Here is a 19,577-nt window from a genome sequence, read left to right as displayed (position 1 = left end):
AAATCTTTATGATTAAGATTGGCAGATCGGGACTTTCCATCAGCTAAAACCAAAGTCTCCAGTAGCAGTACATACCTATCTGCAGTCTGCAATAAATAGTGGCTATCCAGCAAAGCACTGCACTCTGACAAACTCATTAACAAAGTCATTCAGTGCTCTCTTGTATTAAAGTATGTGTAAAAGCTTCATAAATGGATCGCTTGTCTCTCAGTTCACTTTCTTCTTTTATGTGTCCCTTATTTTTCTGTATGTTCTTTTATTGTCAGTGCGAACATGTACCTCAATGCAGCAGTATTTGCCCTGTTATGCATCTTTTGCCTCATCTGACCCACTTCTGTTATTTTTGCTTTTTGTAACATTCGCTTTCTTGTAAATATTCATAAACTGATTTACATTTTCTCCCCATTCCTCATCCACTAAAAATATTATTTTTGTGTAAGTATTTCAATTTAGTTTTTGATCAAGCTAGTAGTTACCACGCCCAGCAATTGCCACAATAATCAGTTTGATTGGCCAACATAATGAGGTGATAATGTGTTTGTGAAGTGACAGAGAACCACGTTTGAATGTTGTTTGATCCTCTGACATCTAAACGTCTGCTGTTTCCTAGGATACAGTGTAGGGCTGCTAGTTACAATGTCAGTCAAAATAAAACAGTGTTTTAATCGAAATATTGTGTATTTCCTAGAAAACAGTACAAAGAAAATATTGACTACTAGACAGAAATCGGGTATAAATCAGTAAAAACCGACCTCCTGTTAATAAAAAAATAAAAGTAAAATAAAAAATCCTGTAATTTTTCAGTACAATTCGGAATAAACTGGAAACGCGGAACACTAAATGTCATGTAAGGATTTTGCCTTGCATTTAGGCAATTGCTGACCCTCCAAAAACTTTAGACCGCTTTTTACAAGGTGCAAGCCATTGTAGAAGTGAGTAACAAAGAGCTGTATAAAAGGACACACCTGCAGAGACCTGTCATTTGCTTCATGATGGCTGCTGTGGTGCACTTCCTTATGCAGCGACACTTGGCTCTTGTTGAGGACAGGCAGGAGCACATTCGGAGGTGAAGGGCAAGACAAGAAGACCCTTTCAGACAACAGTTGGAATGTCTGGAGGGAGAGCCCAGTCCACCTTTTCCAGTGCTACACAAATTTCTGGATGTCATGCTAAAATGGGCACACCAATACATATTATTTCCTAAGGATACTAGCATAACTGATGTTGACTGAGGCTTAAGGACTCGCAGCTCCTCCTTGGAAAACTTATTTTCTTTTCTGTGCGCAAAGAGAATTTTGCTGCCATTTCTCTGACATTTTTTGGTTTGTATTTTTGTGCTCCACAAATGTCATATAGCGAGTACTGCTCTCTGTACTCCTAACTATGCAAATGCTGCCAATAAATAGACTAATGTGCTCATTGAGACCCTCATTCTCATAATTGCGGATCATTATTTGTGCATGTTGACAAATTTACATTGCTCTTAAGCTTACATAGGGCGCAGTGCAATTAGAATTTTGCATCTGCAATTATTTGCACTGCATCTACACTTGCATCACCCTCTTTATGCACCGTAGTTATGTAGTACAGTATAAACTGTCATATCCCATTTAATTGGTTCCAGGGGTCCATCGGATATGTCAAAATATTGTATCTCAGAAAGAGTCATTATTTTACATTGTATTAATGTCGGGGCATTTAAAATTTACAATATCAGGTACATGTTGTGTCTAAAATAAAAGTACAGTGCTGCTGTACAAAGAAAATCAGTGAAAACTATTGCAAAACAAAGCACTGTAATACAGAATTTGGCCCTTACAAAACAGCATTCCAAAAACAGTTCTTGCCATGCTTTCTCAGTCTATGACAAAATAATCCAACGGTTTTTTTTTTGTTTGTTTTTTTTTTTTTGCACCGTGCGTGTTACCCAAGTCAGAAGCAGCAATAGAAAGTGTTCACACGAACCCAAATTAACTGAAGATCGGTGAAAAAAATCTTGTTCCAACTTTAACGGTCCAGTTTTCTTTTGTTTAACATGGTTAAACTGGGCAGTTGCGTGAAGTGACAGCATGTACAAAGTGAAATTGAATTCTCATGTGGATTGATCAGTTTCCATCAGTACTATTCAGTTGATAGCAGAATGTGTAAATGCCAGAGGTCCACTGGTAAATAGAGGGTATTGTATCTAGAATCTAATTTGACAGATTCTGCTGTAGTTTTTTTTTATTGTTTAATACATTTAGCTGTTGGTTTTAAAGAAGGGAGTGATTGTCTTTGGCAGTCTTAACTTCTTCAGACTGTTTTGGAATGGCTGTTTTGCTTCAGACTGAGATGAAACATTTGTCCCCTTATTGTCAGTAGCATATGTAGGTGTGGAGGCTGGGTGTGAGTTGACAACTCCAGTTAGGCCAACTGCATGTTATTTGGCATATTCAACATTGTTTCTTACCACTTTTTACAAAGTCTAATTGCTTTCTTTCAGTATTTCAAAATATTTCAATGACATTTCTCATAGTTTTGTCTTTTACACTGTACCTTTAATTTCTGGTTTGCTGTTTTCCTTTGTTCTAACAGTGCAAGGGATTGGGGGAATGTGCTGGTGCATCAAACAAAAACTAACAGTAACTGTTCAGTACTATAAATAGATATCTTTGATATAATTTAGATTTTTGTGTAATTGGCAGAAAGATTACCAAAATTCTGGTTAATCAAATATAATTTCAAGATAAGAACACATGGTTATTGGGATTTAGTTAGACAGTTTATATTGTAATTAGGGCTTCTGGTTTTCTGTGTTTTCCGGCTACTTTTCTACTTTCCTTTAAAAATTCATTTGATACCTATAAGCATTTTGTGTACATCAATCACAATGGAGAAACCTGTTAATAGTAAAATTGATTTAATTTGCAGGGTTTTTCTATTAAACAACTAAATTGGCTTTTAAATCATAAGTCTTACTTTTTAATTTCAAAGCAGAAGTGACTCATCTTTATTAATGTGAATATGTCATGCAGAACAATTGTAATAAAGTGTTTCCAGCATAAAATACTTTATTTTTCATTATAGCTTTAATAAAGATTAGTCACTTGTTAACATGTTGCAATCTCGGTTGTACGTTCTGCTTGTTACTCAAAAATTAAAAGCCAGCGTAGTAAATTAATGTTACAATTAATATGTTTCTCAGTTGTGATTGAGATACACGAATGGCTTAACAGGTATCAATTGAATTCTTAAAGGAGAGCAGAAAAGTCATGGTAAAGCATCGACATTCAGAAGCCCTCATTATAAACCTGTTTGCCTATAATAACTTTTATCTCAAAGCTGGTTTCTGATATTGATTGACAGAACTAGCAAACCAGTGTGTAAGAGCAGGTGGAGGGAGGACATCCAGAGTTCATTGCCCCAAAACATCTGTTAAACACTGGAATGTAAGAGGGTTGAAATCCACTTAGTGACAACTGAACAATTAAGGACAATGATGTATTCTCACATGTTAATGATAAACACCATGGTGACACATTGGAAGGAAATGAGCCATTGTTAACACAAGGCCAATTTGTGAGTTATGTTATCAGTGAAGGGGCATTTGAAGTTACTCTGCTGTTTTGGTGAAGGGGTTGACATGCATATTTTCCCACAGTCTGTCTGAAATGCTTTGTTTTACCTTCTACAATAGATGACTGAACAAGAATTGTCCCTTTTCCCACAACAGATTATCACAGTGTACCTTGGCAGTTAATGTCATTTATGTCAGCAGTCTTTCCATTGATTTAATCTATACATTTTATAAAAGAAAATGTAAAGGCTGTACAGTTATTGTCAGTCTTTTGTCTTTTTTGTCTATTTTTGCTTTTTTTTTTAAATCACTGCAGTAAAAATGTTGAGGCTGCAGATTGGACATATTTCTGAAAGAAAAGTTGGAGCCAATGCTTTATAATAGGGTTATAAAATAACTGGGCTCCTCTGGGCTTTATACCGTAGAAAAACAGATGGACATTTTTAACACCTTGAAACATCTGTGCCTCAGAGGAGCAATCTCCTCTTTCAAGACATTAGAAACAGACAGCAGTGGGACATAAAGCAAAGTATGGCCTTTGCAAAGCCATTAAAGTTCAGTGCCTGTATAGAGTTTAAATGGATGCTTTACACCATTTAGTATTCTAAAGCTTTCATTTTTCATCTGATTAATACCGTTTTATGTGTTCTCTTATATTTTGTCTATTGCCATTTCTGCTTCACTCGTTATCAAGGTCAAAAGAAGACATGCGATTGAATTGTGAAATCCTCAGAAACTAATACCCTCCTCAAAACCTATCAACTTTTCACAATGTTGATATTATTTATAATAATGCAGTATTAAACAATATAAATATATCCCTACTGTTTTAAGCGACAATGATTTGAAAGGCTATGTTTGCTGTGCTCCAGATGTGCTGGCTAGTGGACACCCCATGATGGCATGATTGGTCCTCCAAACATAATCCACTGTAATCTGTCATTTTAGCAAATACACTTCTTATTCTTACAGTACTAGAGTAAATCACACAAAGTTTTCTGTACTAAATGTATTGTAAATGTTGAATATTTCCTCACGTGTGTCAAGGATATGAGTTCTCTTGTAGAACACTATGGTGAAAGATGTATTTTTAATGTAAAATCACAATATCTTGTATTTTGGATTTGTAATTCCCATCTGAAAAGTAGTTTTATCACATTGTAGATCAAGATGGTGCAGACATATATCTACTTATTTCCCATGTCCCCATGTCATGCAATGAGTTGAGAGATGTCAAAGGCTACAGTAACCCTAGAAACAAGTGCAATAGCAACAGCCTCTTTGTCCTTTATAACTGCTCTCCATCACTGAACACCTCCCATGAATTCACTGTAAGTACTGTACTATTCAAATTTTTGTTGGCATTTGTATTATTTCAAACATGACTACAGGTGTGAAAGTGTTCCCCGTCTTCACAAAGTTTGTCAAGATAGAAGTTAACAAGGTACAGATGGATTAGGAGAGGTGTCTCTTGCATTGTATGAAGTAAAAATCAAAACAACCAAGATTAAAACTACACACATTGGTATATGTTTTCTGAACCTGTAGCTGTGTTTGAAATAATAATAATAATAATAATAATAATAATAATAATAATAATAATAATAATAATAATAATAATTTGAATAGCACATAATTCATGGGAGGTCTTCAGTGTTGGAGAGCAATAAAGAAGGACAAAGAGACTGTTACTAATCTTTGTTTTTATTAATGACCAATACTTGTAATTCAACTTTAACATCCAGAATTGTTTATCTACCCCTTGCAATATACAGTTTGACGAGATTACTGGCAGTGAGAGAAGAACAAAAACAGAGAAACACAATGAAATGCCAAGTTTTTATTACACCAGACTCACTGCTAATCTGCCCATGTCAAGGGTCTCTCTAGATTGTAAATTATCCTGGAAGAAATTGGATTGCTGACAAAACAACTTCAAAATGGCAGGTTGTCAGAATATCTGGGACGTCTTGGAACACTGCCTGAGGGCTAGAGTCAACAGACCACAATCTATTACTAAACTGGCACTCGCTGGGATGGAGGAATCCAAATGTTAACCATAGTAAAAGCAAGTCTTAATTGAGTAAAGCAAAGTAAAAGCAATGTAAAGCATAGGTAAGCATTGCAAAGAACAATAAGGTATGTTAAAGTGTGTTAATAAACATGGCAAACCAGGTTAAATTATGGTGAATGCATAGTATAACCATGGGATAAGGATGGTAAAACTGAAAAAATACCACGCTAAACTTTTCTAAGGGAATGGTGCTATATTACAGCTGATTAGAAATTTAATAAACGGTTGTGAATTTATGATCTTGTATATGTCCTTACTGTCCTAATGCTTTCTGTAATATAGTGTATATAATATCAATTTAAAAAGATTTGTAATAGAAGATGTAGTCCGTATTAGAGGATGACAGATGATTAAAAAAAATAATAATTATAGAGATATTCTGACAACCTGTCATTTAAGTTGTTTTGTCAGCATTTCATTTTCTTCCAGAATAATTACTATTCAGAGAGTAGATATGGGCAGATTAGCTGTGAGCCTGGTGTAATTCAATATAGAGAGTCCGCAATGTGGGTGATTTAACTTTAAATTGCAATTGAACAGACGATTTAATGATGATAATGAATTTGGCTGGGACCTTGTCTGTGGGTGCTGACAGCTATCCGCAATGTTGGCAGGCTATTGAAAACACGATGACATCATGTAGTCTAGTGCCGCGGATAGGAAGTGGCTCCCAGGGCCACCTCCCCCCAAAAGACAAGCCACCAAAGCATGACTGGAAAAAGAAAATGATGAATGGTTAACAACTGCAGGGGCACAATGCCACCTACTCCCAAAAATAGGAAAAAGATGAATGAAAAGTAAGCAGCTGAAACATGCCCCCCCCCCCCCCCCCCCCCCCCCCCCCCCCCCCCCCAGACCCCATGAAATGCACTGAGGAAGAACCCGGCCTCTCCAGCCTGCCACCACCCTGCAGAAACTAAATACGAATTGCTCGGCACTTAGATAAGGAAAAAAAACCCTACTCTCTGGTAGGAGGAAACCTTAGGGAATCCATGGCTGAGGGTAGCCCTTCCTCTGGGCTCTTAAGACAGTCACCTGCCTGGTGGCCTCGCAGCACATGACTGAGAGGCCAAACAAAAAGAAGCGACATAAGTGGAAGCTGAGTTTTTATGGCACTTGGATATGACGTGTTGATTAGTGGGCAGATTCTCCTTCCACAAATACAACCAAGTTTTTCCATCAAAACTTGGCAGTCATTTCAGCATGTGTTTCTCTGTTCTTGTTCTTCTCTCACTGCCAGTAATCTTGTCATACTGTGTCTTGCAAGGGTTGGAGAAATACTTTTGGATGTTAAAGTTAAATGACATTTATTGGTAATTAATAAAAACAGAGAATTCTGTTTATCAGCAGCATACATTAAGTAATACAGCATCATGGGAAGGGGGAACTAGGGTAAAATGTGCTTGTAAATAGGCTGGTTTACCTTAGCTGGTAAACAAGTTAGCATATGCCCAGAATAGACAATCTTAAATTTGAAAAGCATGTTTACATTAATTGTAGATATAGTAGCGAGGTTAATAACAGTTTCCATTCATTATAGCTGTTTGTGATTGTGATTGTACTTCCTGGCATTGTCTAAACGGGGAAAACCTGAAAAGCTGACGTCATAGTTACCATGAACATTTCTGTTTAACATTTAAATATATATATTTTTTTGATGGGTGAATCACTTGTCTGATGTCAGTGATTAACAGGAAAAGCTTTGCCACAACAATACACGTTTCTCTACATGGAGCTTGGAAATGTTTTACTTGGAGTACATTTCTTTGGAATTTCAGTATAGGTTGATATCATTGCCAGACCTTGTATAAACTTGCATGGAAGAAAAAGATAAATGTTTGCAGTAGCACAGGTGACTGAACTGATTAGGGAGCTGGTTACTCATTTTACTTTAGTTATAATTAGGGATTTTGTTTTTTATTAATTTCATTTTTCAGTGTTTATTTTTAGCTATTTTATCTAAGTCTTTTTTAATGTATGAAATTATTGTTTTCGGTTATTTTCCAAAATTCCTGGGTGTTTTTTTTTTTTTTTTTTTTCTGTCAAAATATGTATGCACACTTAACTTGTACCATCTTTCTTTTGCTGTCTTCCACAACTAAACTTTTGTGGTCATGGGCACAGTCTTCTGGGGTTTTTGTGTGTAGACATTTTTTTTACATTTCGCCACAATTTGCAAATATGTTATAAATCCTCCATATTTTAACTGTAATACAGCTTTAAATCCTGCGAACAAGCCTCCATTCCTAATTGGAATTTTGTTTTAAATCTTGCAAGCACAGTCTCATATAGAAATGTAGGAATGTGCTGCCGCTCAGTAGCAGTGGGTTTAAAGTATTTAGATCAATGATAGATACAAGTCAAGGAAGGAGGGACATTGCCCAGCTACACTGGGAAAGGTCTTTTTTTGTAGCAGTTTTTTTTTTTTTTTTTTTTTTTTTTTTTTTTTCAACGTGAACTGAAGGGGGTACAGTCAAACGTGACTCATTAGTAAAGGTGACAATTCTATCAAAAAGGCCACAAATAACCGATAGTTTTTTCCGGTGTTTATTGGCTATCCACCGATTTCATTGTTTTTTGTATTGGGAGTGTTTTTTCGTTTTTTATCAGTTAAAACCTAAAATCAGAAGCCCTAGTTATAAAGAGCAACTGGGTATGGCTGGGTCATATCACAGTTATCTTTTCTTAAGTATTGTATTCTTCTTGTTATTTAGATTCACTTTGTATTATTTTATATTGTATGACGTAATTCTTAAAGCTATTTTGAGGCCACTGGGGTCACCAGCATGTTACAAGTACTTTTTGAAGCAGAGAGTGATAGTGAATCTGGATAAAATAACTGTTATGTTTAAGGTGTTATAATTAAGCGATAGAGCCGGTGGGTGCGGGCTCTACCGTGTGGTAGATGACCGCGACTGGAGTTAATGTGTCCTGAGCCAGAGGCGAGGGCACTAACTGAAGTCAAGGTCATCTACCACATGGTAGAGCCCACATCGAGAGGGCTCTGTCGATATTAGAAAACTATGTATTTCTTTATTTTCTCTTTAAAAAAAAAAAAAAAAAAAAACTTTAAAACATATATTTACCTTGAACTTCTGATTCATTCTGATAGGTAACATTTTGCTGAGGAAAATAGTCCCTAACATAATTAGAATAGAAAAACGACATACACGTTAGAAAACGTTATTATTATTATTATTATTATTATTATTATTATTATTATTATTATTATTATTATTATTATTATTATTATTAATATTATTATTATTGCTAACATATTTATTTATTGGGGTCTTACTCTTTCTTATTATAATGTATCTTCAGAATTGTTGAGTAGTCCGTGTAGTATTGAGTCTAGGTTGGGAGTTTGACTGGCTGGTTTTGAGGCAGGGCATTGTTTGAATCCAGTTTATGACAGCATTGTGGACCAATTGTGTCTTCCCTGTTGATTTGCTGTCCAGTAGCTGCAAATTGAGCCTTCATTACTGTGTCCTGGCACAGACATTATTTCCCATGTCTCAAGACCAGCGTCAGAAAGTATGTTTAAGTAGTTTTTTTTTTTATGTTATCAGATTAATTGAAGATTAGAATGTTAAGGGAAAAAGCGACGGTATTTATGCATGGATTGATTTAAAAATGTAATTCACAGTTAAGCACTTCTATTTTTAGATGCCCGCTAGATCTGGAAGCTGATTGGCTGTTCACACTCAATTGTTTTAAATGATATTCACTAGAACTAAACCAAGACAGTTATTAAATTAGATAAATGTTTCAAATGCTAGATTTACACTCACAATCAGAGATTACATTAATTGACAGAATTTTTAGAACTAAAAAAAAAATAATAATAAATATAACTTATTTCCTCTTTCTCCGTAACTTTAAACACATAATTGTGGTACTTTTATTCAAATGCCTTTGTCTGTGTGATGAAGAAGACAGTGTCATTAAACACATAAAATCCCTTTGTTTGTGAAAGGAGATGAGGATCTAAATATAACTAAACAAATTAAACATCTATCACTGTAACCATATAGGCATAGGGGGAATACAGTATGTGATGCTGTAACAGGAGTCTTGCTACGCGTGATGTAAGAAGTACTTGCAAATGAATGACTGAGTGAATTCTCTGGATAACAGGCATGCGTGTTCACTGCTGGATTGGAAGGAGATGGAGACAGAAGGTTGGGATTGACACGCCGTTCAGGTGCGCAGGTTTATTTCCAGACACGTAGAGGAACCCCAAGTAATGCCACCAGTAATGGCAGTTCACGTGGGACATACAGCCCAGCGTACAAAAACCAAAACAAACTCAAAACTACAAAAACTATCAAAATAAAGTTGCCATGAAAAACGGCATGCGCTACTCCCAGTGTCGCCAGATCAGAGGTTTTTTGCTTCTGCTCAGGGCAATCTGGCGGTAAGAAATGGGCAGGGTTTTTTTTAAAGGTACATTTTTAATTTTAGAGGATTTTCTAAAGGTTTTCTTTTTTTTTTTCTGTCTGTCTGTTCCCTAAGATTTATTCATAATATTCAAGTCCTTCCTTTACTAAGATGGCAGGTGCACTTTGACGTCATCCAGGTTGGTACCTGGACTGCTGATTTATATAGAATTTCTCCAGATGTTGGATTTACTTTGACTGCTACATTGTAAGATCACTTCATGTGCAGCAGGTATTGGGGCTGCCAGGCACACGTTGAGTCTTTGCTGCATAGAATTTGAGTGAGAGCCGCAGGTGAGGGCTAATACTTGTTGCAGAGGAAATTAATTTAGTTGTAAGAGCCGCTCCTTAAATTAATTAACAAGTCTCGGTCAGTCATTACACGGTATACTTATACATATATATAGATATATATATATATATATATATATATATATATATATATATATATATATATATATATATATATATACCAAGGTTACAGTTTGAGTCAACAAGTGTGTTCATGCATTCAAATGATAAGGCCAATGATAATTGCATATTCCTGTTAATTAAAAAAAAAAAAAGAGAAGCACATTTCCTATGAAGATGCACATGCAGTAGATCCCAGTGAAATACATTTCCCGTGTGCCTCACAGTTTTATGCATTTAACCAGAATAAGGAAAACACATTTTCATTTAACCAGAATAAGGAACATACATTTTCAAAAGAAATGTACTGCACAATTGTATGCAATTATTAGGTAAATAATTCAATGTATTACACATCACCACAGCTGCCTTCAGTGTTTTTATAAACAACCCCCAACTCACATACACCTGGTTTATTAAAAAAGTTTGAAGTTTAAGATGATCACTTTGCTGTTTCTTTGGTACAGCAACAGCTGTTTCCATTTAACAAGACTTGAAATGTACTGAAGGAATTTCAAGATTGCGTAAATACTTAAGTCTTTTACTGCATGTCAGTGGTAGGGAAGGCTAAATTACAAGTTTTTCATGACTTGGAATTTAGTCCTACAGCCCCAAGGTGTCGCTATAGACTCCACAGTAAGCCACGTAATGAGCATCATTAAACAATCATCTCATTATGTTACTTTAACCATTTGTTTTGGTCATCCCATTACTACAAATGATGTATTAGCAGATTAATAAACAGATGGCTACTGACATGTATTTAACCCTTACATCCCTGTTAATATGTATAAGAGGATTTTAAAAGGAAGTTGTTTTTTTTTTCAATATTATTTCAGAGAACACATCAGTGTAAATACATTATTTATAGGGTTCAATTTACCAGTACACTTTTACGCAAATCATTTATTAAAAAAAAAAAAGACATTTTCTTGATATCTGAATCTCACCGGGCACAAATATATATTTTGTCAACAGAAGAGAAGATATTGGGTTTTTTTTAATAGATGTCCCATTTCTGGCTCTGATTCCCGAACAATACAGATATTATAACTAATTTTTGGAATCTGGTAATCTTTTATGCTGGAAACCTGTCTTCTTTGGTTTATTACTGGTGCTAGGGTTTTTTTTTTTTTTTTTTTTTATTATTTTGACGTAGTCGTGTTGTTAACACTACATAAAACAAATAATATGCAATAATTCTCTTATTATTGGACCTTCCTTAACAGAAAAGACGGACAGACGTGTTAATGTACATCTAGTACTAAAAAATAAAAACAATGAAATGTCGTATCACCCCCCAAATATAAGAACAACATATTACTTGTTGACTTGTTAATTTTCACATAAAAATAAATAAAATAAAATAAAAATGAATATGGAGAGAAATAGTAGATGAAAAGACGTAGCAGACATAGAAAAGCAAACAAAGAATTAGAAACATTTAAAATACACAACTAAGTAATGCAATAAAATAACACAACAAAACATCCCAGAAGAGCCCAGAACAGCCAGTGGTCCTTTCTGTAGCAATTCTTAATTGGAGGCAGCAGAAACAGGTGTGTGATGGACGCAAGTGAAAACAACAAAGGTCAACCCCCTAGGATTAAAAGTACACATTTCTAACAGTTGATTTAGTCTACACTGCTTTATTTTATAGGACGTGCCCAGCAGTCTGTGGGAAAGCCCAGTGTGTGTGCGGCAGAATTTTTCAAAGAATTTCAAGCAATAAAAGCCTCTGAGGCCAGCAGGCTGTAAATGAGAACATCTGTCAGTGTGACCCACTTTTGAACAGTGCATGTGGAGCGAACACTGTGCTGTTTGTTGTTCAAAGAAAATAAGTGTTAGAACTTTAAAATAATGTACTGATTTTTTACAGGTACTTATTATTTGTTTCACCGTTGCTACTGTGTACGGTATGTGAGTTTATTCATGTTATAAAGATACCTCCTAAAGCACAGGTTTCTGTGGATGAGTTGCAACTTCATAGCATTTCTACTGTTTGTCTGTCTAATGTGGTATGTCCTCTTTCTAATGATAAAATTAACTAAGGTGTTGGTTTATTTGAAAAAAAAAAAAAAACAAAAGTAAACACAGTGCAGTATTCTTGTTGTTGTTCAAGAATTGTAATTATACAAAAATTCTGTGGAAGGTGTCATGATTATTAGAATAGAATATTCATTCCCAGAGGTTCCAAAGTTCCCAGTTTGACGTTAAACTCTCGTTCCTTTTGTTTCCGAATAACATTTGTTCCATAGCACTGATTGGTCACACAGACTGTGATGTCTTCAGCAGTGTGATCATCACTGTTGAAGTGACAGGCTACTGGAAATGCAGTGGTGTTAATGTGAGTGCTTCTTAAGTGTTCTTCAAACCGGTCTGTTAAACGCCTTTGTTTCCCCAATATACAATGTATTACATTTCTTGCAGATAATGCAGAAGACTATTCCTTTAGATGTAAATGTGAAATATTCATGAATGTTGAATTAATTTTAATGCTTCTAATCTATGTTTCAGAGTGAATGTATTTACAGGTGTTACATCGTGGTCTATTACATGGATATGTGCCTTTCAAAGGTTCCCCAGAAGGATGAATAGTACTGTGTACCGCATAGTCTCTTATTTTCTTCTCTCCTCTATATGACGTCAAGGAGAGAGTCTTGAAAATAGGTGCTGTAGATGGGTCTTGTTGTAAAATTGTAAAGTTTATTTGCACAATTGTCTGTATCTTTCTGTTGGTAGGGTGGTAAGTGAGGATCAGAGGGATTCTATCATCTGTGTTGTATATTGTTATTATATAAAGCATTATTTCTATTTATATTTGAAATGCAGGACTTAGCTTTAGTTATGATCTTGTCCGGAAAGCAACAATTCCCAAAAAACACACACGTTTCCTAGCTTTTGGCGAAGAAATCTTGATCGTCGCTGCAAATACGTCTGAGTCTTAACAGTTGTGAATAGGGAATTGAGTCACAGGCTTGCAAAATCTACCTAGACCAAAACAAGATTAACCAGCATTATTAACTGGTGGCACCCCCTTGAGCAGCAATGACTTCAACTAAATGTTTCCTGTAACCATTGGTTAGTATCTCACATCGGTTTTGAGGAATTTTCCCATTCCACCTAACAGAACTGCTTCAACTCGGTGACATTTGAGGGCTTCCTTGCATGGACAGCTCGCTTCAGGTCCTGCCACAACTTATTTGTTTAGGATCATTGTCTTGCTGCATGACCCACTTTCAGTTCAGCTTTAGCTCATGGAGGGATGGCCTGACATTCTCCCCTAGAGTCTACAGTGCAGAATTCATGGTTGTGTCAATAATGGCAAGCCATCCAGGTCCCGAGGCAGCAAAGCAGCCCCAAACCGTCACACTCCCACCACCGTGCTTGACGGTTGGGATGAGGTTCTCCTGTTCGAACGCAGTGTTTGGTTTTCGCCAAACATAACATTTCTCATCAAGGCCAAAAAGTTCTACCTTTGACTTGTCTGTCCAGAGAACATTGTTCCAGAAGTCTTATGAATCATCTGTGTGCTCTTTGTGAATCTTCTATGTGCTCTTTCGAAGACCAAACTCACAAATTTTCTGATCTTTATATAGGGTGGGGCCTCCCAATCTCACCCTGAAGATCAACCTAATTATTTAAACAACTGATTCCAATTATCCCCTTAATTGAGCTGATAAAACCAGGGGTTCACTTACTTTTTTACATACCCTGAATCTTAATTACTCATGGTTTGTCTAATTCATACATCATTTTGTTTCAAAATATATGGAATTGGTTAATATAAACCCTATTGGATATTTAAGAAAAGAAGGGTATCATGGTAAAACTATGGAATTTCCATAATTCATTGGGTTTCTCTGCACTGTAAATATATATATATATATATATATATATATATATATATATATATATATATATATATATATATATATATATATATATATATATATACATACATACACACACACACACACACACACACACACACACACACTTTTTAAGAGAGGTGATTTAGCAGAAACTCAGTGCACTAGTTTCAGAGTGGTGGAATTAAGATAACTATTTGAATCAATAAAATAGATCTAGTGTGCGAGATATCTGACCTTTAAGTGGCAGTCCTTATATTTCCTATACTGCTACCTTTAATTTAGTGTTATGGTTTACTTCTGGTCCAAAACCAAGAAAGCAGTATTCACCGTTAAAGTTAGTAATGTAGATACGGATAAGTAATGCTGTGCTAATATAATCTGTGTCAGTGTTTTAATTCATATTTCAAATGTGCTAGACAGATAATTTGTACATTTTTTGTTTACTAAATAGGGATGTAATGACTACTCTCACAATATGATACATATCACGATATGCACAATACAAATCACGATGCATGTGATTATCCTGATTGGCTACTTGTATGATGCATAACAAAATGGTCATTTAATGATGGACCATTTTGTTAAAAGGCAAACAATTAATGAGAAAATTTGATGATCTGTAATGAGCGATGTTGTACTTTCGATCTTGTATCACGATACATAATTCTGTTACGATAAGATATTTCGTAAAAAAAGTGTTATGATTCATCGATGCACAATTAATCGTTATGTCCCTATTACTAACCATTGCAGCCTAAAAGATCAAGAGTTGTTGCAATTACTTTTTGTGTACAAAAAAACCCTTTTCATCTCCATTATTTATACAGTATAGTCAGCAGCTGCCAGTGGTAGCAGCAATTGTTGACTATGGGATGTGCCCCATTTAACAGTAATTAGAATGCAGCTATTACAATGTTGAAATGATAATGCATTGTATAACTATGTTCAATATGTAGATGATGGGGAAGTACAGCCAAGATGTCTAATGTAGAACTCATTATGTGTGATGTATTAGTTGCCTACTCTAGAACACAAAGAAAGAAATGCAGCAAATGTCATGGATTGCCCAGAGTCCTGATACCTGACAAAAAACATGTCTGCACCACTTGACTGGAAGCTAAATGTGGGGGATGCATGTAATTCACAACTTCCAGTTTCATCAGATTGACAATATACACTACTGCCAGAAGCAATCCATTAAAGTACTGTATTGTGGAAAAAAAAGATTTTACTTGATTGTTTTCAGATTTTTAAAAAAATGGTATGGCTTGTAGAGATGACATCATTGATAGATTTCCACTGGAGATGAAGCATGTTGCCTTTGCCAGTGTATGTAGTTTTTAGAAGTGAAGTTGGTCCATGCATTTCCCACTAGTGTGCTATGTTAACTTTGCTATTCATAAACTGAAGTGTGTATGTGGTTGAGGTGTGGTGAGTCTAGCTCCTGGATAGTACACAGTGAATTTTAGAGATTTTTTTAGCAGCTTCAGAAGGACGCCTTCCTTTTGATGTGGGATCTGAAAGATGTTATTTATGTGATGCTGTGGTTAACAAGAATACCAGGCTGATGATTCAGAGACAAGATTTTTATTATGGTTTCAGAACATCTATTGGTTAACCGGACATAAAGCGGGATCTTGTTCATTTACATCATATCACCCCTTGTGAAAGTGTATCAGGGTAATTGAGCTGTTTTCCCACACTTTCCCCTGGCTATACCATGGTTTGCATTGTTTTATTAATATTGGTTTACTATGCCTGTCTGGGTCTTACAATATTCGCCTATGCTTACCCATGTTTTACCCTGCTTACATTGTGCTTTATTAAACTTGTCTATGCTTTGTCTATGGTAGTACAGCTCTTTCCACTACAAGTACATTAATTTACAGTGCCTATAGAAAGTCTACACCCCCTTTCAAAATTTTCGCCTTTTGTTGCCTTATAGCCTGGAATTTTTTTTTTTATTCATCCTACCACACAACTTCCAAGTGAAAAAAATATTCTAGAAATTTGTAGAAAATGTATTAAAAATAAAAACTGAAATTGCTTGGTTGGATAAGTGTCCACCCCACTTGAAATAGCAATCCTAAATTAGCTCAGGTGTAACCAGTCGCCTTCAAAATCACACACCAAGTTAAGTGCCCTCCACCTGTGTTAAATTGCAGTGATTCACATGATTTCAAGATAAATTCAGCAATTCCTGTGGGTTCCCTCTGCTGGGTAGTGCATTTAAAAGCAAAGACTCAACCATGAGCACCAAGGCGCTTTCAAAAGAACTCCAGGACAAAGTTATTGAAAGGCACAGATCAGGGGATGGGTATAAAAAATATCAAAGGCCTTGACTATCCCTTGGAACACGGTCAAGACGATTATTAAGAAGTGGAAGGTGTATGGCACCACCAAGACCCTGCCTAAATCAGGTCGTGTTCCCAAACTGGATGACTGAGCAAGAAGGAGACTGAACAGAGAGGCTACCAAGAGGCCAATGGCAACTTTACAAGAGCTACAGGCTTTTATGGCCAAGACTGGTCAAAGTCTGCATGTGACAACAATATCCCAAGCACTGCACAAATGTATGGTAGGGTGGCAAGAAGGAAGCTGTTACTCAAGAAAGCCCACCTTGAATCCTGTTTGAAGTATGCAAAATAACACTCAGGAGATTCTGTAGCCATGTGGCAAAAAGTTTTGTGGTCTGACAAAACTAAACTGGAACTTTTTGGCCTAAATGCAAAGTGTTATGTTTGGCACAAACCCAACCCAGCACATCACCCAAAGAACACCATCCCTACTGTGAAGCAGGGCGGTGGCAGCATCAATGGGGATGTTTCTCTTCAGCAGGGTACACTGGAGTGGCTAAGGAACAAAAAGGTAAATATCCTTGAGTGGCCCAGTCAGAGCCCTGACCTAAATCCAATCAAAAATTTGTGGCATGACTTGAAGATTGCTGTCCATCAACGCTCCCCAAGGAACTTGACAGAGTTTGAACAGTTTTGTTAAGAAGAATGCTCAAATATTGCCAAATCTAGGTGTGCAAAGTTGGTAGAGACCTGTCCCAACAGACTCACAGCTGTAATTGCTGCTAAAGGTGCTTCCACCAAGTATCAACTCAGGGGGTGGAGACTTATCCAGTTATGATCTTTCAGTTTTGTATTTTTAATATTTTTTTTTCTCAATAAAAACTTTTTTTCCCCTTAACAATGTGGAGTATGGTGTGTAGATAAGTGGAAAAAAAAATCATCATTTAAATGCTGTCTGAGGCACTGACCCAACAAAATGTGAAAAAAGTTCAAGGGGGTATAGACTTTCTATAGGCACTGTAGATGTACTGCTTGTAATGAAGTTCTAACATTGTTGTTAGTAATGAAGGTGATATTTACTGATGCAGCTGTACTTAACAATCTGAAACTGTTACCATGTGCGTTTTATTTCTACGATGGGTTTTGGGTAGAGTCTAGTCGTGTACGTCATCGCTGTTTACAAGGCATTTTGTTGAAGGCTGTATGTTTTGTTTCTTTGTCAGAGCCTGAACTTGATGTTACCTCATCGCTTGATAACATCTCCGAAGAGCTGAAGGAGACCCTCAGGAAGCGCAGACATGCGGGGGATGATGACTACAACATTGAGGTCCTCTTGGGGGTAGATGACTCTGTTGTGCGATTCCACGGAAAGGAACATGTTCAGAACTACCTCCTCACACTTATGAATATAGTGAGTATCAATTTAACTTACTAAACATATTGGACCAAATTCACACAGCGTGTACAGTTTGTACCATTTTTTGTTTGAGATAAAAACAAAATGATAACACCACAGAGCTAACAAATTAAAAACAAAAAAGAAATACAGTGAATGTATTGAGCTTTACACAACAGGTGTGTAATATGATCCTTTTTGACAATTTGCAAGCCTGGATAGTTTAAAATGCCTTTTTTGAATGTTGGATAAACACAGGCAAATACAGCAAGTCATTTACGCTTTTGAGATGTGTTTCCCCTGTCATTTATTTAAAGTTTTACTTTCCAAACACATCAAATGCAATGATTGTTCAATAACCATGGAGACTAGGGGTCCAATTTTAATAAACGCTATAAAAATAGATATACCAACTCAAGAGCGCTTGCGTTGCATCCTGCCATATCTCCCATGATGTGATTTTGAACAGAGCAAACGCTGGACCATGGCACGATGTGTTTAGCGCTGGCCAATCCTTGGAGAAACACGTGCCCCGTATTGAAAACTACTCATGTGAACATCATAATAAGGCCACTCCCCAAATTTTAGGCTGACATGAGGTGTTAGTGCTGGCGAAAAAAAAAAAAAAAAAAGAACTCGGGGCAAACAGGGCAGCAAAATCTCTTCACAGCGCAAAGTCCAATTGCTTCCACTGAGTGCCCTTTACTAAGCTACTAACAGTCTTTGCCTTGGCTTTAATGATGAGCATTGGGCCCTAGGAGATTTAATCCAGTGCATATTAGAAGAAATATATACATATATTATATGCAAAGATATACTTGTGGACCTTGCAGGCATTACCCAGACTGAATTATTTCTCCTTTCTTTCTCTTTTCAACAAGACCTTATTTTTTCTTATCTCGTATCTGCCTGTGTTTTCCTTTGCTGACAAGGGAGATCAGCGACTGACAGGCGCAGTTCAAATTTTCATGGAGATGATATGTACATGAGCCACGTGCTGCACTGTGGCTGTGCACATTTCAAGGAAAAGGGGTTGTATTTATATCTTCAAGTTAGTGATAATAATGTTTATTATGATATATTTCCTTCCATTTAAATAGGATGAAAAATTAGGTGAAAACAAATAACATAGCTATCTAAAACTAAATTTGACAGCTGTAAATCAGTGTGGTTGACACCTGGAAATGTGTTTGACCAAAGGGGTATTTTAGTTAAAGGTTCAGGGTGAGAGATAGTGGAATAATATCCTTCCATGTAGAAGGTTGTAAAACATAATAGCACAGTATCTACACGTAGTTATAAAACATAATTGTATGTATACAAAGTAATTTTAGTTTTCAGAAACATAATTTAAGTTAAAGGTATATTTAGGTTGTAGGCATCTATTTGCTTGACTTTTGGACCATTTTGTTAAAAAAAAAAAAAAAAAACCTACAAAAAACAACAAACATGTCTTTAAAAACAAGCATGAAATGCATTAAGGATATATTTGTACATACTTGAGAGATAACTTATTGTTTACA

General features: G+C 36.0%; 1 protein-coding gene across 4 annotated transcripts in view; it reads left to right on the top strand.

Moving 5' to 3' along the window:
* The window catches only part of LOC121300201 (A disintegrin and metalloproteinase with thrombospondin motifs 3-like), a 118,498-nt gene that overhangs the window by 44,065 nt on the left and 54,856 nt on the right, over positions 1–19,577 (top strand). For all 4 annotated transcript variants that reach the window (XM_041228720.1, XM_041228706.1, XM_041228712.1 and 1 more), the window contains exon 5: positions 17,882–18,069. In XM_041228720.1, the coding sequence (XP_041084654.1) occupies positions 17,882–18,069 (188 nt within the window). The remainder of the gene's footprint in view (positions 1–17,881; positions 18,070–19,577) is intronic.

This window comes from Polyodon spathula, chromosome 2 (genome assembly GCF_017654505.1).
Source record: "Polyodon spathula isolate WHYD16114869_AA chromosome 2, ASM1765450v1, whole genome shotgun sequence".
Lineage (NCBI taxonomy): Eukaryota > Metazoa > Chordata > Actinopteri > Acipenseriformes > Polyodontidae > Polyodon > Polyodon spathula.
This window is presented reverse-complemented; position numbering and strand designations above follow the sequence as displayed.